A 25,121-nucleotide genomic window follows, 5' to 3' on the forward strand; every position below is an offset into this window, starting at 1 on the left:
ACGATTAACCGAAACCTTGCTTGGCCCCTCGGTGCACCGAGCACGTTGTGTTGCTGGTACGCACGCGCCCTTTATTCCGGTGACCATTGTCGGCCGCGAATATTCTGCGCTGTTGGACACGGGCGCAAGCGCTTCGTTGTTCGGCGAACAGGCATTGTCCCACTTGCAGAAGCACTCAGTGCGCTTGCGGGATTGCCGAACGACATTCAATCTTGCGAAAGGCGTGGCCCATTCGGCCGGCGCCGCAGGGCTGCCTGTCAGGTGGGGAGGGCGAATGAGACGCACGCGTTTCGTTCACCTCCCCGGGCTCAGTGTTCCTGTGATTCTCGGAAGGGACTTTCTCCTTAAAACAGGAATCGTTGTGGCCATAGCGAATGGCGGCTATCGCGACGGACCGTTCACATTGCTAAAGCCGTTCATGAGACCGCCGGCGTCCGATCTTGCATGTGCAGATGGGACGTCGGAAAAGTGTCGCTCGTCGAGCTCGGGGGCAAGCCCTCGAGGTGTGCGCTCGCCTGCTTAGCCTCCCCTTTGGAAACGAGAGGCACGGCACGAACCGCGTCGCGCGCAGAATTCCGGGGCAGGCCCCTGCGCTCCACACGTGTCGACTCGAAGTCCTCATTGGTATTGAGCGACACGGCACTACCCACCGGGGTTGCTCAGTGGCTATGTTGTTGGGCTGCTGAGCACGAGGTCACGGGATCGAATCCCGGCCTCGGCGGCAGCATTTCGATGGGGGCGAAATGCGAAAACACCCGTGTATTTAGATTTAGGTGCACGTTAAAGAACCCCAGGTGGCCAAAATTTCCGGAGTCCCCCACTACGGCGTGCCTCATAATCAGAAAGTGGTTTTGGCACGTAAAACCTAATAATTTAATTTTTTTAACACGGCACCAAGGGGCACCACATCGTCTGGCCGCCTGTGCGGTTCATTTGGATAATACACAGAAGGCTCGCTTGTCGGCACTGTTATGTCAGCATGAAGAGCGCTACACCGATCAACCTGGCATTACCGATTTGGCGAGCGACGCGATCGAAACTGGAGACGCGTTTCCTTTGAAGTGTAACCCCCGGCCCGTCAGCCTGGCCAAGAGGCAGGTGATCGATGGCTTGCTGGACGAGATGCTATCGGCCGACTTTATCCGCCGCTCGTACTGCACCTGGGCGTCTCCAATTGTGTTGGTGCCTAAGAAAGATGGCAGTCGTCGCCTGTGCGTAGACTATTGCCTTCTGAAATGAGTGACTCGTAAGGATGACTATCCGCTCCCCACGATTAACTCCATCGTAGGAACCCTGGTCAGTGCGAGGTGCTCTACTACGCTGGATGCCTCCAAAGGTTACCTAAAGGTCCGGATGGATCAACGTGTCCGGTGCAAGACCACGTTCACGTCCCACAGAGGGTTATTTGGGTTTACTCGTATGCCCTTTCGCCTTTGCAACGGTCCTGCGACCTTTCAGAGACTCATGGACCTCGTCGTCGGGGAAGGAAAATGGTCATACTGCATGTGCTACTTTGACGACGTCGGGATTTACTCACGAACCTTCGAAGAACAATTGGCCCATGTTGCCGATGTGCTCGAGAGGGTGAGGGCCACCGGGATGACATTGAATCCTGCGAAAGCCCAACTAGCGCAAACCCGAGTTCAGTTACTGTGGTTTACACTGGGTTGAGGCTCCATTGAGCCGGACAGGGAGAAACTTGGGGCAACCATCGATTTCCCCGCGCCCAAGGACGTACGTGGCCATCGCTGCTTTTTGGGAATGGGCAATTTTTACCGGTCATTCATTCCTTCCTGTGCCCGAGTGCAGGCACCCTTGTGAAAGCTCTTGGGTAAGTCGGCCGCGTGGCAGTGGGGACCTCAGCAGCAGCAGGCCTTTTGCCAACTGTATAGAGCCATTGCGGAGACAGCGCGGCTCAGACTCCCCGACCTGACCAGACCGTTCGTTGTCCACACCGACTCGAGCGATCTGGGTTTAGGAGCAGTCCTCCTACAAGGATACGATGATGTGATGTAGTCGTTGGCGTTTGCCAGCCGCTCCTTGATTCCGGCAGAGAGGATCTATTCCGTGACCGAGAAGGAGTGCCTCGCTATCGTGTTTGCACTACGTAATTTCCATGTCTACCTTGATGGGAATGTTGGCGGCCATTGCCGTAAGTCAAAATGATTGGGCAGACCACTTGAGTGAGCTCGCGTTCGCAATCCGAACCACCGAAAATCACTCGACTGGTTTCTCTCCCGCCTTCCTCAATTTTGGAAGAGAGCAGGCAAATCCGGTGACCAGTGCAATTCAATGACAGCTCGGGGACGAAGAGGCGCCGGCGGACTGTTCCGCATACGCTTCAGCTCTTCGGGACAGGCTTTGTCGGGCTCTCGGTAGAGCAAGGCAGTGTTTGACTACGGCCAGGGCCCAGCAGAAGGCTCAGTACGACCGGAAGCATCGCCATCTTTCATTTAAGGTAGGTGATTTGGTCATGAAGCGCAACCACGCTCTTAGCGGCACGAGCAAGGGGTTCTCAGCCTCGCTCGCTCCTAAGTGGCTTGGTCCATACCGAGTAGAAAAAGTTTGGTCTCCGCTCACGTACTTGCTGAAGGATTCCTTTTCGGGAAAGCTCAGCCGTGCCCATATCGCCGTAGTGAAAGCCTTTGCGTAGCGGTCCGACGAGCTGGCGCCGGTGCCCAGTGGCACCACGCGCAAGGAACAGGGCACACCAGGAGTGAAGGACCACATTCGGACCACGCACCGGTGCAACCTGAGGAAACGGTCACCTGTGTGATATCGCGCTTGACGGCGGACTCTTTCCGCCACCGAAGGCCCTCAGTAATATTGCTTAGCCTCACTGGGCTAGCTTCTTTGCGGCCAGCGCACAGAAAGAAGCTGGCCCCAGTCCAGCGTTCTGTTAGTGGCGTTAGCAGGGTGTAGTAGCAGTGCGCATTTCTTTTATTTTTATTTTTGGGTACGCATGCTGAGTGTAATTATTGTTTTAATGGTTTAAGTGTACAGCTGTATAGTTCATTTTTTTGTTATTTGTACATAGACCTTGAACATTCTTGTTTTCTTGTGTGTTTTCTTCTTGTCGTTCTCGTTTTTTTCCCTTTCTCTTTTGCCAAGAAGGGGGTCGGTAATTGGCGTGTCGTGCAGCGCGGGGCATCTCCCCCGCACCAATGAGTGCGGGGGAGACCCGCACTCGTTGGTGCGGGGGAGAGGGAAGCTTCGCGTGTGGATCGGCGCGGCGCGTTGTGGACGACGGGCGGCATGGCGGACGGTGAGGAGTGATGCGCGGTACCACGAGGAGGGTGTGCGTGCGTGCGTGCGTGCGTGCGTGCGTGCGTGCGTGCGTGCGTGCGTGCCTGCGCGGGGGCTGTTGCTCGTTGAAGCAAGCTGAAGGAGCCGCCCCAACTCCATCGGATCACCGCGGACTCCGATGGTGGATATGAACCTATGACATCACGATAAGAGCTCGGCTCTCTGCAATTGGCGACGCCGTGTGAACGCCCTGCAGCCGCCGTTGTGGCTGCCCATCTATCCTGCATACGGTGGCATGGCCAGCTGACCTGGTAGTGGCCTGCCCCATCCAGCTGGAGTTCGGGACCACCACCATCACGAAAGCGGCACTCATCGAGCTCGCCAACATCTTCGATGGACCAACGGTGAGCCCGTTCCTGCGTTAACTGCCCTGCAACCAAGTCTATGTTCACAACTCCCGCGAGTTTGGCCACCGCCCTAGCCACAGAACTTTACGCGTCGCCTTCTCCTCGTACCTTGGACATTGTCCTCCGCTAGCAACGCAACCTTTTCTTAACATGTCTTCCCCCCTTCGCGGCACCATTTTAGAGCGTACTATCTTTTATTTATTATGTTTTTGCACTATCCTTGTATGTAGTTTTTTTGTATGGATAGTGCTTGCTGGGCTGAGGTGGCAATTAGCTAGTGCATGAAAGGCTCAGTTGTCTTTGGTGCATTAGCCCCTACCAGCTTCTTCGCCAGACTGGTAGGGGGTCAATTAAGGAGAGGAAGATGTGGGGATTTGGGAAATTCGACGCGCCATTGCGCGGGCGCATTTCACCAATTTTCTGCAAATCTGAAGCCACATCGTCCTCGCTGCGAACCAGTTATCAGCGGTGGCGCTCCACTCGTGGTGGTTCGCGGTGAGAGCGGAGCTAGTGACGTCATGAAGTGGCCCCTTGTGACTACTGCCGTGACGGTAGCGGATCTCTTGCTCCTTGGGACGGCGTCTGGTACGTACATGCTTCCTCTCGTCCGCCGACACCTTTTTGACTAGGACTGAGCTCACCCACGGTGACTTTGCCCACGCGGGGAGCGCGTATCTCGTGTTGATTCTATCCCGACGCTAAACCGAAGAACGGGTGCCTAGTGCTCGCGCGACGTCGTACCACGCCGAGCCGCTCTTATAGGAGGCCGAAGCCGAAGGAGATTGCCCGAGCTATCGCGAGTTGGCCCATCTGTTATCGCGAGAGCAAGTAGCATAGCCGCCGGGACTTTTCCTGGCGGCGTGTCCCAGCTTGAGCCTGTTCTCTCGCAGCGACGTGCTACAGGCGCCCCTAACGGTATTTTCCGCCCTTTGTGCGGGACCCTTTTGGTTTCCTGCTGTCCCGGGACCGGGCGTTTGTGCAGTGTCAGGTGCCGTCGGGACACAACAAACTGTTTCCGTTAACTTAGGGCAATGCTGTGTTTTTGCGTGCGTCGCTCGGTAGCCCGTTATGGCCTGAGCTCGCGCGCAGCGGCACTAGAGGCTGACGACTGACGCGGCCCTGTGACTCGCTAAGCTCGAACCCGCGGTGTTAGGTAATCCTGTGAGACCCAAAGACCCCACAAAACTGAAAGCGGTTTCATGACCTGGAACGTTAAAAATGCGCTTTTGCTTAAATCTAACGACATGCTGATTGTCTGAAGCCATACCTCAAGCATACTCATGTATCTTTGTAATTTTTTGTATGAAGCGTTAATGTTACTGTCAGCCGCGAAGAATCCAGTGTCATCTGCATGCACGTAAACGTGCACACCCTGACAAGTGGGGATGGAGAACAATAATATATTAAATAATAATTTTGGGGACAGGACTGTTCCTTGGAGAACATCGCGAGTCTGTCTGAATTTAGACGAAGAACATCCGTCCTTGAAGCAATAGAATTCTCTTGATCGCGAAAATTCTGCCAACCCCGCAAAATATAATTTGAGAAATTACAACGCTGCAGAATATGCAGCAAAATCGAATGGTCAATGCTGTCATAACGTTTAGCTATATCTAATTTCACTAAAGCAGGATATTGTCTCCTTTTTCGGGCAAGTTGGACGCGGCTTTCTAAATCAGCACGGGCACACCATATTGAGCAATTCGCTCTGAAGCCTATTTGATTAGGACCTAATATTAAATTATCCATCATCCAGACAGTAATTTTGCAATGTAATACCCTCTCTATAAGCTTGACCATATTAGCAGTAAGAGTAATACGTCTGATTGTTTCTATGTTATAACCAAGTCCTTGTTTTTTAGGTATCGGGATGACGTTAGCTGCTTTCCGATGGTAGGGTATCCAGGCTTTGTTTAAGGAATAGTTTTCAACGTTTAGAAGATCGACAGGAGATAGATCAAATGTCATTTTTATCATGTGAACCGTGATTCCATCAGGACCAGGGCTAACACGGGTAAGTTTCCAATCACTAGAGTTAATTCAGGCAATTTAACTTCACTAAACACTGATGTTCGGGCAGATTTTTGTACAATATAGGACATCGATGACGTAAATCTACTCTCCAAGCCTTTAGCAATGAGTTCAAGAGATTTTCTCATTTCATTGGGTGACAGAGTGACATAGTCAATAATAATTGGCGATGGCAGAATTTTCCGATATCTCCTATATATAAACAGCGATCTTTTGTTTTTATATGTAGAAAGGAAATCGTAGTGGTTCCTATCATAACATTCTTTAGCTTGAGCAACTGGACGTTTTAATACAGCAGCGTGAAATTTGCAATCAGATCAATTTTGGGGGGACCGGTTCTAAAGGAGCTGCTTCCAAGCGGCCTGTCGGCGTCGGTTGTCTCGCGTGCAGTCTGTATTCCACCAAGCGTTATAAGATGCTTTCCTTGAAGGTGTAACATTAAATTCACCCTTTTTGTATGTTCTTTTAATTACAGCACAAATTTTCATAGCTTTGGTGTCTTCACGCTCTTCAAGATAGGGAGCCAAATGTACCTTAAGATCGGATTTAAATTTATTTTAATCTACAAATACGCGTCACCGAGAGCATGATGGCATAATCGGTCAAGTAATTTCAAACTTTACTGTAACGTGGTCGCTGTTAGTGGCACACTCCAAGGCTGTCCAGCATAAGCTTGTAAGGGACGAACTTACGAAACTTAAATGTCATGCTGAGCGGGACTGTTTACAAATATATGTAGGAATTCTACGGTTTAGACAAGACAGCTTATTATCTATTGTCGAATCCCACAAGCGTTTGCCACATTGGTCAGTTCGAAAGCCGGAACACGTGTGATGGGAGTTCGAATCTCCTTAGAAGTCCTTACAACATGAAGTCACTGCTGAATTCAAACATCGAGTGTTCTGCACGCCCGCCGGAAAGTATAAATTTACTAACCACAAAGGTAGACACCCTGGTGAGGCTATATCAAATGCAAAAATTTCACTTTCGGGAGACATATGCTCATATGAAATCTCTGCCTTAAGGCTAATTCTGTTAGTGATAAAGAAAGCTACTCCTCCGCCCTTCGATAGACGGTCCAGTAGGAAAGATCGGTAGTTATTTAGTTAAAAGACTGATGTCCTGAAAGTCATGTTTCTTGCAAAGCAATAATATCCGGGGATAATTTCGATGATAAATACAATAAATCTGTTGCTCCAGAGTGAATTGATAAGGAATTCCAATGAAGAATTTCAAGGAGTCCTACGGTTGCCAAAGGAAGGACTCAGTAACTGCCTAACTTAAAATGCTTTTTTTAAGAAACCTTCCTTTGTAAGGCTGTCTTTCAGATATTCATTTGTCTTTGACTGAGTTAGAGTCGTAGCTTCTTTTGACAAAAGGGATCTACATAGTTTTGACGATCAAGGATCCATGGCCATTTCATCTGTGCACTGTGTGTTATCATTGAAGCCTGCGCATTGGCTTTAGTTGACATCTACAGATGGGCCTAAAATTTGGGCATCTTGGGACGTGAAATTGGTGGTTACTTCTTCAATTGAAGGACGTGGACAGTCAGTTGTTTGAGAAGTTATACCAACAACTGTTGTTGTTGCGAATATCTGTGCCATCTGGCTAGTTAGAATTTTTGTCAAGGACTCGGAAAGGCTTCCAGCTAGGCGCTCCATAGCTTTTTCCACTGCCATTTCGACAGCATCAGCAATAGAAAGTGAAAAAGACGCGTCCGTTGCTGCCGCCTGGTCGGCTATGACACCGGCGTACACCTATGTCCCATCATGAATTTCAGTGACGTATTCTCTACATGTACAACGTCTTCGTTCAATGATTTCCAGGATTTGAATTTCCCGCGCCTTTGCTGAGCAATAAGAATAATCAGAAGTGCGAGTCATTGCACAGGCAGCACCTTTCTTCCTTGCTTTTGCCCTCGCTAAAACAGTGCTGTTCCCCACTAATTCGGCACATGAGAGCAAATTTACATCCTTTTAAGAGGTGTCCGCAACACCAGCACTTTACACATGGGAGGCGACGAAGGGAAAGAGATTCCACTCTGTATATCAGAGGCCATGCCTTACTCTTTGATGATCAAGTTGTCCCTGCAAATGTGGCTATGACCGGCTCACCCCGATAAATTGAAATTTCACCCGCCAGTGAAAACATCCCTAATACTTCTACTGGTGTCATGTTCACATCGATGCCGCGGAGACGCCCTTTCACACATGCCAAGTGGGGAGGAATAAATACGCTCACCGAATTGGCGGCAAACAGCCCACACTTTAACGGTCTTATACACAGGACTGGTCTGCAGAAAGGCAGAGGATACCACCTCTGCCAAACTGGCGGACCTCAGTGAGGTTCTGGAAATGGGCCGTCCCGGATCGCAATTCCGCCTAAATCACTTTTGGATTCTCGATCCATATGACTCCGTCACTGGTTGGAACAAGAGCCATAGGAACTGATGTGAGCGTTGCGTAGAAGCAGATCCACAGGTAACTACTGCGGAGGAATGGAAGCGGGCCAGGGGAAGGCCCCTGGTCTTGGTGAAGAAAAGGGCGTCTACCTCGCCTGATTAGCTAAACAATAATGAGACTAATAAAACAGCTGACAATCGATAAAAGCAAAAAAAGCAGCTACTCAATCCTTGGCCAAAACCCTGGGAGGCAAGAACAGCGACTGTTGCCACTTCCTCGTGTTCACCATCGTCGGCATTGTCCTCTTTTCCCACCGTAACAATATTTAGCCCCGTTAGAAGAACAACAACCATATAGGCTGCTCGCGCTGTTACATAGCTTAGTGAGCTTCGAAAGGGCTTTCGCATGTTCTTTTTAGCTGTGCCAAAGCTTCGTGTCGTCCACCAAGTCACCGTGTACGATATCTCCCGAAACTTGTTTTCTGAGCCGCACCAACGTAATACGCACCCATTGTGAATGCAGAGGCAGTTGAGGCAAGCAATAGATGCGTCACCACGTGATCACACATGGCACTGGCCAGGGGATCGCCGTGAAAAGGGTGAATAGTTACCACGTTCTTTCTAAGTGGATCAGAGGGGTATATATTGTCACGTGGTAGTGACGGCGAAGAAAGAAGCAGTACGGTGGAATACAAAACTAGCTTTTATTGGGCGAACCTGTGCCCACAAAACAGGCTACACTTATAGCACAACGAAAGCGGCGAACACAGTCGGCGATCATCGAAAATCTGATCAGCAGGTCAAGCGCATCGGCTTTTATACAGCAATCATCGAATGTTCCAGATTAAACGTTGGGACCCGCATGCCTTCTAAAATGTTCTACACCGTTCGTGTCAAGCGATGAAATCAGATAACACAACGTTCGGCGACAACAGACAGCGGATAGAAGCATCGATAACTTTCCAGAAATTTCGGATACATGCAGGCGCGTCCCGCGCTGTGCGATAACATTTGTTAGGCGACAAAACTTGTCGCCCGATAAAGACAAGTACACGTGTCAATATCTCCATAACGTTGTGTTTCTAGGTGTTACGGGAAGGGTTGCTGCGACATTCGTCGCGCCGGTTAATTTTTACCAGTTTATGTACTCTTTCAAGTAATATGTCAAAAGGTTTAAGGAAAAACGCTGGCTTCTACGAAGGCAATGCCACATTGATGCGATTAGCAGCCGTCTCAGGATTCACCAGTATTTGCTTGGTTCCTAATTCACTGGCTCTTAAAACGCTAATTGTTTTTTTTTGCTATTTCATTCACATGAAGCATTACAATTATCAATTTTATAATAATTAACCAATTCTTGTTCAGGTTGGCAATACAAGTTATCATGCAAGCCTATTCGGAAACACCAGATGGGTTACTTTCTTTTTTTTTTTCGCACGCTGTAATCTGCTCAGTTCTTTTTTTTTAAGTTCGCGCAAAAGTGCGTTTTTTTCGGTTTTGAATCAGTACACCATATAAAACATTTCCGGATACTTCGCTAACAAATGAACACCACATATTTGACTTGATCTGAAAACGTGTGGTTCGTGTATTATTCGAAGCCGGTCCAAGTGTGCTGAAAAACATTTTATATCTCAGTTGTAAATTGTATTACAGCCAAGAGCTTCACTGAATTTGGAACACGAGATTCTGTATTTCTCTGGATGCAGGAGTCACCAGTATTGTAACTTGTGCTATGCCTACATTGCCCGCAAGCTGCTTTATGTGGGAGGTGTGGTACTCAGCTAAGTTGATAATCTATGGTTGCTACGGCAAAGAGAGAAATATGCACAGGGCTACTCACACGTAGTCTGTGTGAGACATATAGGCGGGTCCGTCCGGCCATATGAGCAGGCAAACCGTGCGGATGCTCCCGTCAGCGTAGCGGTACGACCGGGTTCGGGAGTAGAGCAAGTTCGGCAGAGAGAGAAATGCCGAGGCCGTCCACACACCGCAAACGGCGGCCAGTGCCAGCCATCGCGGCAACCGTGCCCACAAGGGTCGCACCACGGCGAAGTACCTGTGATGCGAGAGAGGCAACAGACAATGTAATTGGCTCGGCGATTTAAATTACCTCTCTGAAAAGCGCTACCGGCACACTTGGAGAGAGGAATAACAACTGGTGCATGAATTCGTTAGGAATGGAAGAACACAGCACAGCCTTACAAGTCAGTGTACTTAACTCAAAGGAACAAAATGCTACCCCGGCCCTGCGGACAAAATAGCCATCGCAGAAGCACACATGCGACAAATTTCCGTTCATTCTGACACTTGCCGTGTACGGCGGCTGTTACACTTCGTAAGAATAGGTACACAGATCAAGACATTTGTCTGAAACGTCATCCTTACGACCAAAGCCGCTTTCAAAGGACGACGTGATGAACACGACGGAAGAAGACTCGTAAATTTAGCCCCGTATGCCACACCTAGCCGGTTTTGGAGCAGGTGTTATGATTGGATGTCGCTAGCAAAGCCCACAGCACACGGCACGCACGTACAGGGAAACGTGTTGACCTCTGTGTTCACGTATGTTCTTTCCTACTGGAGTAACTCGCTTTTTGGTGTTTATAGTTCCGGAGGCACGAAATACGAGTACAGGTGGTATAAGACCTTAAGCGAAAGCAAAGCGTTTTCAGAGAAAGCTTTAGTTCGGCCCTCTTTCGAATTCTTATATTCCGACCAGTACAAGGCAAAAATGCTTTTATGTGAAAAACGCTGAACCAATTGTAATGAACCTTGCCGGATTTGAGAGCGAAAAATTCTAGTGACTCTTGCAAGCATATCTTTTTTTTTAATTAGAGCCCGACGTCTTTTTGGAAAATTCTCCAAAATTAAGCTTAAAGAAATTTAACAAAGATGTTCACAAATCTGTAACTCAGCACCAAAAACAAATATCGCCGCTCCATGAAATATACTTGTTAGAGCATATAAAGTGCACTAATTGGCAGTATCAATGTATATCTTTCATGAGATTAACTGAATGTTTATTAGGGTTTTTTCAAAGCTACTATCGCAAATTACCGGTTTGTTTCAGAGCAGTGTAAATTAATCAATGTTGTCCGTCCTTAATGAATTATTAGGTGCAGTTTACAGAATCGATATCTTCTCTTACTGCTGAATTACAAAGCTGTAAACATTATAGTTGAGCTCGTAGGAGTTTCGTCATGTACAAGAATATTTGCAAAAATATTGATGGCATAGATTTGGAAATCTATTTCCTGAACTTAACTTCGCAGACAACGTTCTGATGAAGGTTTCCCAACTGTTCTTTAATGCTTGTCTTTCTGCTGTCCAATTCAGAAATGATACTATAAGGTAAGAAAAGAAATATGTTCTTTCTTTGTGGAGCGGGGAGCAGCACGGTCCCAAAAATTCAAGTTGCCCTACTTTTATGCGAGAGAACCACGCTATCTAATGAGGAAAATTCACTTAAAAATGAGCTTCACATTGGCACACCCTTAGTTTAACGTGTTAAGACAAGAACAGGTCGACCAACACAGAAGCGACTTCCTTTTCGCTCTTTGCTATTACTGCATATTGCTTTAGCAAGCATGGCATTCACCTATGCGCGTAAAAAACAACATGGCATCGTGTTTAGGAAGAGAGCATGATGCAAGCCAAACGCAAGATACGCGCAGGACTGGGCTCGTTGACTGCGTGCAGGCTGCAAACTGCGGCCTCTTCAGGAGGCATCTTTTGCAAGTGCATTTTACATCATGTTCCAACACAGTTTTATTGCGATAGCAACTATATGAACAGTCCAACCGCATTTCTGCCATCCATGTCAGTGTTGCCGTGATGTTACGTGTAGAGTCTAAGGGCGATAACGTCGTCGCCGAGCCCCGTATGCTGTATGTGCGAGTGAAAGCGTGCGCCGGTGAGCCGGCGATGGGGACCGAATCTCGCGCGCGCAAGGGGTAAAAGCGGCGAGGAAACACGCCGTCCTCCATGGCATGCAAGGCACCTGGGGGAGGGAGGGGTGTTCTACTGCGGTGGCGGCTGCGTATGGTGTGGCGTCATGCGGCCGCGCGGGCCCTATCTTGCAAGCGACCTGCGATTGGGACAGAGTGCTCTGAGTGCATAGCTTCTTGTGCGCTGTGTGCTCGCCGCTTAGTTAGCGTTGAAGCGAGAGGCAGCACGAAGGTCAATACGCTCGCTGCTGCTACCACGCTTCCTCAATCCAGCATTTTGACGGCGAATTTCCATGGTCATCTAGTGTGATGTGTTTATGTTTGCCTGTGCACACGTGACACCATGCTCGTTAATCTAGCTAGTAAGCGAATGTTAACAATTTTATACTGTCGATAACACTACTGGTCTGGCTTCGTATATCTGTCTACTAGTTTTCTACCGCAATCGATGATTCTCGTTTCGAGCGAAACTGCACCTGTTTACCAGTTTGCCGACGTTTTGCCGACTTTCATTCAAATCGCGATATAAATGAAAGCTGACATAGCGAAATAAGTATTATTGCGAAAACAAAAATGAAAACAAAACAAAAATAAGAAGAGACTTGCCCAAGCGCGCATCTTGGGGGAACCAAAGGTTCAAAGTAACATATTTCTTCCGAAACTCAGTCCTAAGGTAGAACCAACTTTAACCACGCATGCCATTTTCTTTTCTATGTGCGGAAAACACATGTTTGAGTATTTGACATAGACAGGTGAAAGTTTCGAATGTGCCCACTTCCAAAGATCAGTTTGAGGCGGCGATATCATCTTCTATCCTGGTGAGCACCGAACGCAATTTGAGAGAAAGCCGCTGTCTCTAGATACCTTTTTTTTTCTTCTCTTGACCAATGCCGCATAAAAAAGCTATCACTAATGAAAAAGAAAGTGGTTTCAGACGAAGCATATAAAGCCGTCGCTCGGCCATTCTTGATTTGTTGTTTTATATTACGCATTGCTAAGGCAGGCACATACGTAACGCCTGCACCAGTTTAGAAGCTACCAATACGAACAAATAGAAAACACAGCAGCGTTAATCAGTTCCTTCTTTGGAAGCCGGCTTGAGAAAATACCCCTCACCTAAAATTATAAAAGATAAAATACCAGATTAAACAATACGTAAGAGGTGTGTCACACGTTTTCAAAAGCAAATGGAGTAGCTCTGGCATAAAATTGATTGACTTGGAAGGACTCCTACACATGGCGTTAACAATGTAGCAGCCGTTTGGAGTACAACTTCCATAAACTGACAAAAGGAAAATGTAGAGTGTAGAGTGTACTGCGTACACCTAATATAAGCGCTAGTATGTATGTAATTGCAGCACCACAGTGACGAGTTGCGCTCGTGCAGTGCTCACTGGCTCTTCTAACATGATCTTCAATGCTCATTGCAATCTTTTGCGCTTTGTCATTAAGAGAAAAGACGGATTTGTTCACCACACGTGTCCAGTTTGCTACGCATCAAACTCTTTTAAGTCCTGTCCGAAATTAGCTACAAGTTCTATTCTCTTCCCTGTCCTTTTATTTTTTGAACCAGGAGAACTCTGGCAGAAGGGAAACTATTTTGTTGACCTGCTTTCCTGGCACTTCGCTCTAATGCGAACCGGCACCGACAGACTGAGAAAGACGAAGTTGCACCTACGAATGCGCCCCGTGCTCATACCAGGTGGAAGCGAGGACATCCCAGGCACGCGAACATTAGCTTCCAGAGTTTGTGGTAACCAACAATGGCACCGCGCAACTTCCTCTTTCGCTTTGCTCCGGTGCCCGCTCGTTATAGCTGTGATACTCTCAAATATATGGCGCTTCCGTGAACAGTGTCATAAGATGACGCATTGTTAATGAGCAGCAAAAGTTTGGAGGACGCTTAAGCTTCGCCTGTAAAAGTGGAATGCGGTAACATTCAAAGATCACTGAGTGCTTCTCACGGTTCCCGGCAACTGCAGCTTGTGCAACAGTATTGACTTTTTGGAAACACTGGCGGCAAAGGGTATGCACGAAGGCGGGCTTTCTGAGACGCGCCACTCCTCCTAAAACAGACCTCAAATGGCGGTTTGTGTTTGAGTTCTCGTGTAAAAGAATTATGTTTTCTCGTACATTCAAAATACACTCGGACGCTATCATGACTGGAAGTTGTGTATAAGTCGTACTATACGAAATGATGACGTATTTTATTTGAGAAATTTAATTAGTTCAGTAATGCCTATGCGCCACTCGCAGCATCTGCGTGGATTGGGATGCGGGTTTCGGGATGATTTTTCTGGCACGGACAACATCGCTGCCGCCTACGCCGGCGCCGACGCGGACACCGGTGTGGGATTTTCTGCAACATGGGACCCTTAAGGCTATCGCATTAATAAAGTGACATCTGTAACAGTTTTACCATGTTCGAACATATGCGGACAGGCTTGATTGGTGTCATTTAAACTGCTTTCTTTTTTTTACAGATAGCAAATGATCTTAATAAACAGGAAATGATGGAGGCAGCAATGTCATTCTCCCCTACTTGCATCGCAGCAACTTAAGGATGCCGTTTTTTTTCCGAATTCTAATCCCAGGTACCACTTCCTACGTGATTCGTCATTTGCCTCCTAAAGTACGCACCGTGAATTTCGTGAACATTATGTACGTTGTCGACATAGTCCTTGCCAACCGAACCCCAGAATTTCAGCGATTCCAAAAGCAGGTTTAATTCAAAGGGATTCGAAATGTATTTTGGGGGTAATCGACAATACCTTAGTTTGGTTTCACTTCCCGAGTACTTCTATTCGTCGACATGGTTAGATCTGATTCCACGAATAAAACAGGGGCGCTATAACGTCAAACTATTCCAAACTTTTCTATTCCAAATCTGCTATCAGCCCTCCACGATTGGTCAAAAACTTATTGCGACCACCCCCACTTCACCGGTCTGTCACGCGACGTCACAAAAACCACGACACCTCCACAACTGATATGATGTGTACATACTGATTACGCATGATTTGACAGAAAAAAAGAAAAACAGTTATTTCTGATTCGACCCCTTTTCGCCATTAGCCCTCGGCTATTGGTAAAAAGTTTTTGGGCTGCACCCACTTCACCTGCCTGTCACGCGACGTCACAAAACCGCAATAAGTTACCACGTCAAAGTGACGTGTACGCGATAAAGATGCATTAATATGCCGAACAAAACTGAGTTTTCTTCGGAATAGCCGCAGGCTGCACCGTTCCGAAAGGAATAAAAGATGGCTGCCGCCGATCGTTCAGACGCTGGCTACTCGCACCTGCCGGAGAGCATGGGTGTATTTGCGTATGATAACACTTCTTGCGTGGCCGTGTAACGTTTTCGAGCACTTTCGGCACGTTTGCCCCTTCATTCCACCAACTCTTCTTTGCTGAGGGTCCGTTTTAGCGTCATCCTTGAGCTTCCCTTGCACGCCGCCGCCATTTTCGACCAGCCGCCGCAAGCTAAGAAAGGAAGAGCCGACCAATCGTAGACGCCGGCACCACCCTCTTCATACCGTTATCGACTTTCAGTGCAGTGGCTCGGCCCCATGGAATCCCTCTCCACTTGAGCGCTCTCCTCGCCTCTTATCAGCCAATTAGATACGACAAGCCGCTCAGTGTAGGCAATGTTATTCGTTTTTCAAGCAAACAAAAGTGACCTCCTATGAACGAGGAGAGCGTTTGATTGGTCTGTTCAGACAACCCTGTGGGTGACCGCCCGGTGCTTTCGTTTGCGGTTACGCAAATTACGCAATTACGCAGTTACGCAGTTACGCAGTTACGCAATTACGCGTTTGTGGTCAGGAGATTGGAATAGCAACATATTGGAATAGTTTTACGGTATAGGGCCCCAGGACAGAAACGCACAAATACCCCTGCCTTTCCCAGAAAGTTTTCTAAAAAATAACCACAAATTTACAAAAATATGGGCATGGTGATACGACAAGGAAAACAACGATGGGCTTACGCACGCTTTTCTTCATTGTGCAGTTCTTCAGTTCTTCGGTACCTGCACGGCAGTGCGGCTCGACTACGGCTTTCCAGCACCAGGGTCCGCCCATCGGCAACGCATCGACTCTTCTGGAAAGCGAGAACGACTTCGCCTACCTTTCGCCCGTCATTCTACCGACAGCCAGACAGCACATGCGCACATTCGTGCACGTGCACAATGTTCACGACTGCGCAGCTGCAAGATCGTGTACAGCATTGGTGGCGAAGGATATAAAACCAGGCCCGGCTGCATCGCTTTTCAGTGGGCATGGTGGTACGACAAGGAAAACAACGATGGGCTTACGCACGCTTTTCTTCATTGTGCAGTTCTTCAGTTCTTCGGTACCTGCACGGCAGTGCGGCTCGATTACGGCTTTCCAGCACCAGGGTCCGCCCATCGGCAACGCATCGACTCTTCTGGAAAGCGAGAACGACTTCGCCCACCTTTAGCCCGTCATTCTACCGACAGCCAGACAGGACATGCGCACATTCGTGCACGTGCACAATGTTCACGACTGCGCAGCTGCAAGATCGTGTACAGCATTGGTGGCGAAGGATATAAAACCAGGCCCGGCTGCATCGCTTTTCAGTGGGCATGGTGGTACGACAAGGAAAACAACGATGGGCTTACGCACGCTTTTCTTCATTGTGCAGGTTAGTAGGTTCCCAAAACTACCTCACGCTTCTTTCAAATCAGATGACCTGTTCCTTGTCGTGCTTCCATGCCCAAAAGCCTTGGTTGATCCTTTTTATTCTTTGCTTTTGTTGTTATGTGGTGACGTTGAGAGCAATCCCGGTCCCAGTACAGGTTCGCAAAAAGCGCAATCTTCGAATGCTGTGGAAGAAATTTTGAAAACGCTTAAGGATCTAGACGAGCGATCTATAAGAATGGAAACCCTACAGAAATCTACGGCTACGTCAATATCAGACCGAAAGGAAAAGCAGGAGTCAGTGTGTCAGGTAATATCCGATATAAAAGCCAGATTAGAAAAAGTTGAACAGCAAACTTTTGCAATTGAACAAAAGCAGACAGATCTCGATGACGTGCGGGATTCCGTAGTTCGCGTCGAAAAGCACACGCGTACACTCCACTCAAGACTAAACGACGCCGAAGACCGCGCTCGCCGGAATAACTTGTTGTTCTACGATGTGCCTGACTCCGCTGATGATACCTATTCCAAGTCGGAAGAAAAAATACTGAAAATTTTTGCCGACACTTTAAAAGTTGATATTTCTAGTAACAACATAGCCAGAGCGCACAGAATCGGGCGATTTGCCACAGGGAAAGCACGACCACTAATAGTAAAATTTGAAACATACAAATGTAAGGACTTAGTCCTTTCCAAGCGCCAAGTTCTAAAGGATGAAAGAAAAATATCCGTAAGCGAAGATTACTGCCCAGCAACAAGACACTGCCGCAAAAAGTTCATCGAATTTGGAAAAAACACAAAAAAGTCATTCAAGTTGCATTACAATAAATTGATTATCGGTGGAAAAACGTATGTTTACAATGAAGCTCATAATACTGTTACTGAAATAGAAGCTTTCGATAGCACACAGAACGACCTCAGCCCTCGTACTCTTCGCTCTGGACGCGAATTCCCTTTAAAAGAAATATAGGGGAAAGAACGGGGAGGTGGTTCTCAGCTGTGCTCTTGCTCGGTGCTTTTCTCGAACATGCGTAGTCTTCTGCCAAAGAGGGACGAACTGTGTGCCATTATTGATGACTGTGACGCTGACATCATTGCGTTAACTGAAACCTGGCTGTCATCTAGGGTAGCCAACTCTGAGTTGTTTTTTTGCAGAAATAAATACGCAGTTTTTCGGAGCGATCGCACCGGTAAAGTAGGCGATGGTGTGCTTCTTGCAATCAGTGACCGATTTGAGGGCTTTTGTGTGCCGGTTGTTTCAGATTTAGAAATCATCTGGTGCTGCCTTACAATAAACTTTAAAAAGCTACTAATAGGGGTTTGTTACCGATCACCCTCAAGTCCTTTGTCCTTTTGCAATGACCTGTATGACAACTTGAACCAAATAACAATACGCTATCCTGGAGTGCCAATATATCTAATGGGCGATTTTAATTTTCCAAACATCGTATGGTCACCCATCAGTCCGTTTTCTGAGCCCTCATCTACTGAATGTAATGAGTTCATTACACTTTGTTCTGACTTCGGTTTTTCACAAATGGTCACCTCACCAACGCGAATAACTCGGCACTCAACCTCACTACTTGATCTCGTGCTCACAACTTCTCCCGACAACGTCTCATCGATAACTCACTTACCTGGTCGAGTGATCATGACATTTTGCACTTCACGCTTACATTCCCCCAGCAGTATCAATGCAAACAACTAAAGACAATTAGAAACTTCAAAAGAGCCAATTTTTCTGCGATAAACTCAAGCCTATGTTCATTTCTTGACGACTTCTTACCGCAGTTTTTTGAACGATCAGTTGAAAGAAATTGGTGTATGTTCAAGACTAAAATTTTAGAATTAATCCATCAGCATGTTCCACTCCAGCGCGTTTATTCTCATAATCAAGCCCCCTGGTATAACAGATTTCTTAATATGCTCTCAAATAGGAAGAGACGCCTTTTTCGCACTGCTAAACGGACGAAAAAGCCTGCACATTGGCTTGCATATAAAAACGCTGCCTCCAACTACTCAATCACTGCTAAAAATACTAAGCACACATTTTTTAGCAAAACCCTGCCATTATTACTAAAAACAAATCCAAAGCGCTTTTGGAGCGTAGTAAAATGTAAATGTGGAAATAAGATTGCTTTAACACAGTCTGGTAGTCAGGTTCCCAGCTATCTTTGCGCAGACGTCTTGAACAGCGCGTTTGTGCAATCATTTTCCTCTCCCGCACCTAACAACGAATGTCCCGTCTTACAAGGCTGTAACTTTCCTCTTATGGACCCTATTATATTTGATGCAACAGGAATTAAAAAAATAATCGAAAATTTGAAAATTACTTCCTCCTGCGGTGTCGATGAAATCACCACCAAATTCTTAATTAGCACAGTTGAATATTCATCTATCATATTGCAATATCTATTCTCGCAATCATATAACTCTGGCATGCTTCCGCTTGCTTGGAAAACAGGGAAAATCGTTCCCATACACAAATCAGGTGACACTCATAATCCCTTTAATTATAGACCAATTTCTCTTACCTCAGTACCTTGTAAAATTATGGAACATGTAATCTACACGCATCTCATTAACTTCCTTGACGATAATAATTTCTTTACTCCTCACCAGCACGGGTTTAGAAAAAACTTCTCTTGCGAAACACAGCTTCTCACATTTACAAACGATTTACACTGTAACCTTGACGCAGGCTTCACGACGGACTGTATTTTTTTGGACTTCGCTAAGGCATTTGACAAGGTGTGTCATGCTCTACTCTTACACAAACTAAGCATTTTAAACATTGACCCTACACTACTTAGGTGGATCTGTAGCTTCCTTACATCGCGCGTTCAGTTTGTTTCTGCTAATGAATGTACTTCCTCTCTAGCCCCTGTCGGCTCAGGCGTCCCTCAAGGATCTGTCCTGGGCCCACTTTTGTTTCTTATATACATTAATGACTTACCTATTAATATTTCATCAAAAATATGTTTATTTGCAGACGATTGTGTGATATACCGCAAAATTTCCAATAACTGCGATGTAACAGCCCTACAAACCGACTTAAATAAAATAACTGATTGGTGCAGCACGTGGAAAATGCAACTTAACATTAAGAAGTGCAAAACTATGAGGGTTTCTCGTACTAACTCTAGTTCTCCAAATTATTCTCTCACTAATATATCACTTGAATGTGTCACCTCGTATCGTTATTTAGGAGTAACCATAACTAACAATTTGTCTTGGAAATCGCATATTGATATCATAGTGTCCAAAGCTAACCGCACTTTAGGGTACCTACGCCGAAATTTTTCTCGTGCGCCATCATCATTAAAACAATTACTATATACCACTTACGTTCGCTCGCAACATGAGTATGCTTCATCAATATGGGATCCCTGGCATTCAACACTAATACATACGCTGGAAGCTATACAAAACCGTTCAGCCCGTTTCATTTTAAATAACTTCAATCGGACAGCAAGCGTAACACACATGAAATGTTTATTAAACCTTCCTCTCTTATCCGACCGCCGAAAACACTCACGCATTTGTCTTTTTCAGAAAATATATTATCATAACACCTTTTTACACACTCTTTGGATCAGGCCAGCACCTTTCATTTCTTGTCGTCGTGATCATAATCAGAAGGTTAGCATATCTCATTTCAATACTATCATGGGCGCAAATTCATTCTTACCAATGACTAGCAAAGACTGGAACAGCTTATCCCCTTCATTAACAGGTATAATTAATCCACTTATGTTTAGAAACGCACTTGAAAACGAACTTTTGTAATATACTCACCATTTGTCTTGCCTATGTGTATGTACCTTTCTCTATTGCAGCGTTTTCATCAGTTTTCATCAGCATCATGATCAAAAAGTTAACAATGCATTTTGTAAATCTACTGTACATATTAGGTTTTTTTGAATCTCTTTACCATTTTATACATCACATTTGTATTTGTATCTTTTGTACCTCTGTTTATTAACATCGGATGTCAACTCAATTAGCAATTATTACTGCTGTTATAATTATTTTTTTGTTTGAGTTACTTTTACCGATGTTTATTTATTTATTTAAAAATACCTTACAGGCCTCAAAGTGAGGCATTGAGTAAGGGGGGCAGTACATAGAAAATACATTGAATACAAGGCATCTATAAACCGTATCGTTTACAACCTACAACCAAAGTACAACTGAGATGAAAAAAGAATTATTTAGATCACGATTCACTAGGGAAAAGAAGAAACATAAAAAACATAATATAATAACAAGGAATAAATCACACTGATTTTTCAGTGAAGTCGTGTAATTAATAACAACAGTAATGATGAAAACAATGACAGAAAAGTTACGGACGCGACATTCCAACGAAACGGTAAACATAGCGACATAACAGCAATAATGCGAAAATAAGCTGTAAATATAGTGCAAGTATAGAAAGCATTGTGCGACAAACGTAAAACTTCACTTTTCGTGAGTCATGTATTCAGTCAAGGCATCACGGAATGAATCGTAGTTAGATTGGCTTGCAATGCTGTCAGGGAGCGAATTCCATATTCTGATAGCACGAGGAAGAGCAGAGCAATGGAATGCCTTTGTAGACCCGTAAAGGCGGGCATAGCTGAAATGATTATGAAGCATATGTGACGTGGAGTAGGGTCGTTTCAAGCATGCGGGTGTTCGAGTGGAGTGAAGGAATTTGTGGAACAGTGTTAAAAGGGCAATGTCTCGGCGAGTGCTCAAAGATTGTAATGAAAGTTTAAGTTTTATTTGTGTAACACTAGACTGGTAGCTGTAATCGTTTATGATGAAGCGGCTTGCTCTATTCTGGATCCGTTCTAGCGTTTCAATTAGGTATTTCTGGTGAGGGGACCAAATGGGAGATGCATACTCGAGCTTGGGACGAACGAGAGTTAGGTAAGCTAGCTTGCGAACATTTGAAGGAACATTTCTTAAGTTGCGTCGCAAGTACCCCAACGATTGGGAGGCATTAGCTGAAATGGACGTGATATGGTCTGTCCAAGAAAGATTTGATGTGAATAGAACCCCTAGATACTTATATTGTGTGGCTGTTGTAACAGTGTAATTGTTAATATGGTAGGGATACTGTGAGGTTGCCGACTTCCGGGTAAAAGACATTACTTTGCATTTTGTGGTATTTAATGTCATTAGCCATTTATTGCACCAGTCATTGATTTGTTGAAGGTCTTGCTGAAGAATGAGATGATCATCTGAGTTTTTAATTGGGCGATAAATTATGCAGTCGTCGGCGAATATTCTGATGGTGGAGGACAAATTTTGAGGTAAGTCGTTAATAAATATTAGAAAAAGCAAGGGACCGAGGACGCTACCCTGTGGTACACCAGAAGAAACGTCAGTTACGGAGGAAGAGTAGTTATTTGCAATAGTAAACTGCTGACAATTAGACAGGAAATTTCGGAGCCATGACAAGGTCAGACAGCTAATTTAAGTGCGGAGAGTTTTGATATTAGGCGACAATGTGCTACACGGTCGAATGCCTTCGAAAAATCAAGGAACAAGCAATCAATTTGTAAGTTATAATTTAAGTTAGTGTGTAGGTCTGTTGTAAATTCAAATAATTGTGTATCGCACGAGAAGCCCTTCCTAAAGCCATGCTCATTATGAAAAAGGAAGTTGTTAGTCTCAAGATGTCTGTAAATATGCGAAGCGATAATGTGTTCAAGCAACTTGCAGGGACTGCATGTCAATGAAATGGGACGATAATTCTCACGACAGTTCCTGTTGCCATTTTTAAATAGAGGTATAACTTTCGCCATCTTCCAATCTGCGGGAAGGTGGCCTGTCGCAAGTGATTGTCTGAATATGTAAAAAAGAATTTTGCTAGATATTTCTACGGTATTCTTTAAAATCTTTGAGTTTATACCATCTATGCCACATGAAGAAGACATTTTAAGGTTATTTATGAGAGAAGAGAGGCCCTCCAAAGTGTCTTCAATAGGTTCCATGTATTGGTAGCCTAATTCTGAAACAAAAGGTATATTTGAAGTGTTCTCTTGTGTAAATACAGAGCTGAAGAATGAATTAAAGACCTGCGAACATTCACTGGCTGGAATAGAAATATTGCTGCTGTTATGTAATGACAATTCATCTGATTCGTTGTTAGGCTTTATTATTCTCCAAAACTTGGCAGGATTGTTCTTAAGCAGCTCAGGAAGATCATTAGAAAAATATTTATCTTTAGCTTCGCCTAAAGGTGAGCAGTACGATTTCAGGTACGTTTTGTAATTCTGCCACGCTGCTGATGTGCGATCTCGATTAGCGATATTATACAAGCGTTTCTTCTTGTTCCTCATGCGATGAAGCTTTTTAGTAAACCAAGAGTGCAACTTATCGTTAGTTATATTAACGAGTGGAACATACTTGTCTACTAATGCGCACAGTGTATTTTTAAGCATGAGCCAGTTTTCTTCAACGGATCTATCGTAAAATGATGGCCACATTGTGTTTTCGAAGAAAGTTTCAAATTCTGAGATTATTGTTTTATAATTGCCTTTATTGTAATCACGAATTTGTTTTGTCGTTTTGCCCGTAACCGGTGGCGTTGCGTTTATCGTTATTTGGAGCAAATGGTGGTCGCTGAAACCATCCAAATATTCTATGTGACCTATTGTTTCAGGTGCTGTACTAAGAATGAGGTCTAGAACATTGGCACCGCGTGTGGGTTTCGTGACAGCTTGAAATAGATTAAAGTCTAACGACAAGTTGATGAATTCAGACGATATATGACAAGGAGATGATAAATTCGTCCAATCGATTAGTGGATAATTGAAATCCCCAAGAAGATAAATTAAATCAGCCGGGAAGAGTTCAATGGCTTTGTTGATTGTGTCGCGGAGAGCATTAATGAAAGAATTGTTAGAATCTGGTGCACGGTAACAATTACCTATTAGTATTCTAGAAGATGACATCGTGCAGGCCACCCAAACAATCTCGAGATCAGAATTAGTGTTGACTAAAAATGACGTAATGGTTTTCTTTACACCAATCAAGACACCACCTCCTCTTTTAATAGTGCGGTCACACCTATATATGTCGTACATGTTTGAAGATGAAAAGATTTCATTATTTATTATTGCAGAATGCAGCCATGTCTCTGTGAAAGCGATAATGTCCGATTTGCTGTCTTCCAAGAAGGAAGAGATGACATCGCGCTTTGATAATATGCTTCGTATGTTGGCGTACGATAATGATAGCGAGGGTGAAGTCGGGGTTAGCTTTAGTACTTGGTGACTCTGTGCGCATGCTCCAAACCGTAGCTATCTATTCAGCGGGACAACTGCACTTGCAGAACCATCGTAGATATAAGTTCTCGATTCAATACGCAGCTTGTCCACCGAAAGCTTGAAAGCCTTATTCTGGGTTTTCGCAAATTCAATTAGCTTTTGTCTAGCACGTCGAGTTTCCGGTGAAAAATCTTCGCGAATGGAATATGACGTTCCCTTCAGTTTGTGTGCCGAAGAGAGAATGCGATCTTTGTCCTTAAAGACGGTCAGCTTGGCTATGATTGGTCTCCGTTTGTTCTCGCAGTATCTTCCCAACCGATGCACCCGCTCAAATTGTTGTTCACTTATTTTGATGCCCAGCTTATCTCCACAGAAGTCAATTATGTTTTGCTCCGACTTTATCCAGTCTTCTCTAGGGTTATCTTCCAAACCGAAGAAAAGCAGATTCGAGCGTCGCAGCCTATTCTCGGAGTCATTACAGCGTGCCTTAATAACCGCCACCTGCTCAGACACCACGCGTACGGCGTCGGAATCTGTCCCAGCTTTAATTGTGCAATTTAACTCCATTGCCTTTTCCAAAGACACAATCTTATCACTTAAGATTTTAATTTTGTCGTCAGCTTCCACTTGCTTCTCCCTGGCAGACTTCAAATCGGCTATCAGGGAAGCTTGACCCTCTTCAAGCCGGCGGATAGCATCTATAGCTTGGGCAAGTGAATCTGCTTCACCTTTTGTCATAGGGCCAGGATTAGATTCTATATCTCCCGAAAGCAACAGCAAAATAGCAGACAAGGAACGAAATTTGCAAGTAAACAGAGCCATCAAAAACTTCAATTTTTCAACAGACTGTGGTGGGCACGACACCGCCAACAAAGAGTAATTACTACTTCTAAAACAATGCGCAGCTTTCAGGTAACTAACCTGTAATAATAACCAGCGTGAGTGCGACATCTTGGATGCGATGTCGTGCCCGAAGTGGGAGCCAGCCAGCTGTCCTTTATATCCTGCCTCGGCCGCCGTGAACGCACGTGTAATCCCAGGTTGCCAGGTGGACCACTTGGATTCATCTGTAACTGGTGGGTGATGTGCTGAAGTTAGCAATCGTCGATGCGGATTGGCAGGCGGTAGCAGCAGGTCGGCAGTCGGTTGTCGAT

At 45.5% G+C, this 25,121-nt stretch overlaps 1 protein-coding gene across 1 annotated transcript in view; it reads right to left on the reverse strand.

Annotated features, from left to right (window-relative positions):
* Positions 1–25,121, reverse strand: part of LOC139052493 (tachykinin-like peptides receptor 86C) — a 571,207-nt gene that overhangs the window by 127,396 nt on the left and 418,690 nt on the right. Inside the window, exon 3 of the mRNA XM_070529609.1 lies at positions 9,932–10,147. Coding sequence (XP_070385710.1) covers positions 9,932–10,147 — 216 coding nt within the window. The remainder of the gene's footprint in view (positions 1–9,931; positions 10,148–25,121) is intronic.

Source organism: Dermacentor albipictus, unplaced genomic scaffold (genome assembly GCF_038994185.2).
Source record: "Dermacentor albipictus isolate Rhodes 1998 colony unplaced genomic scaffold, USDA_Dalb.pri_finalv2 scaffold_25, whole genome shotgun sequence".
Classification (NCBI taxonomy): domain Eukaryota; kingdom Metazoa; phylum Arthropoda; class Arachnida; order Ixodida; family Ixodidae; genus Dermacentor; species Dermacentor albipictus.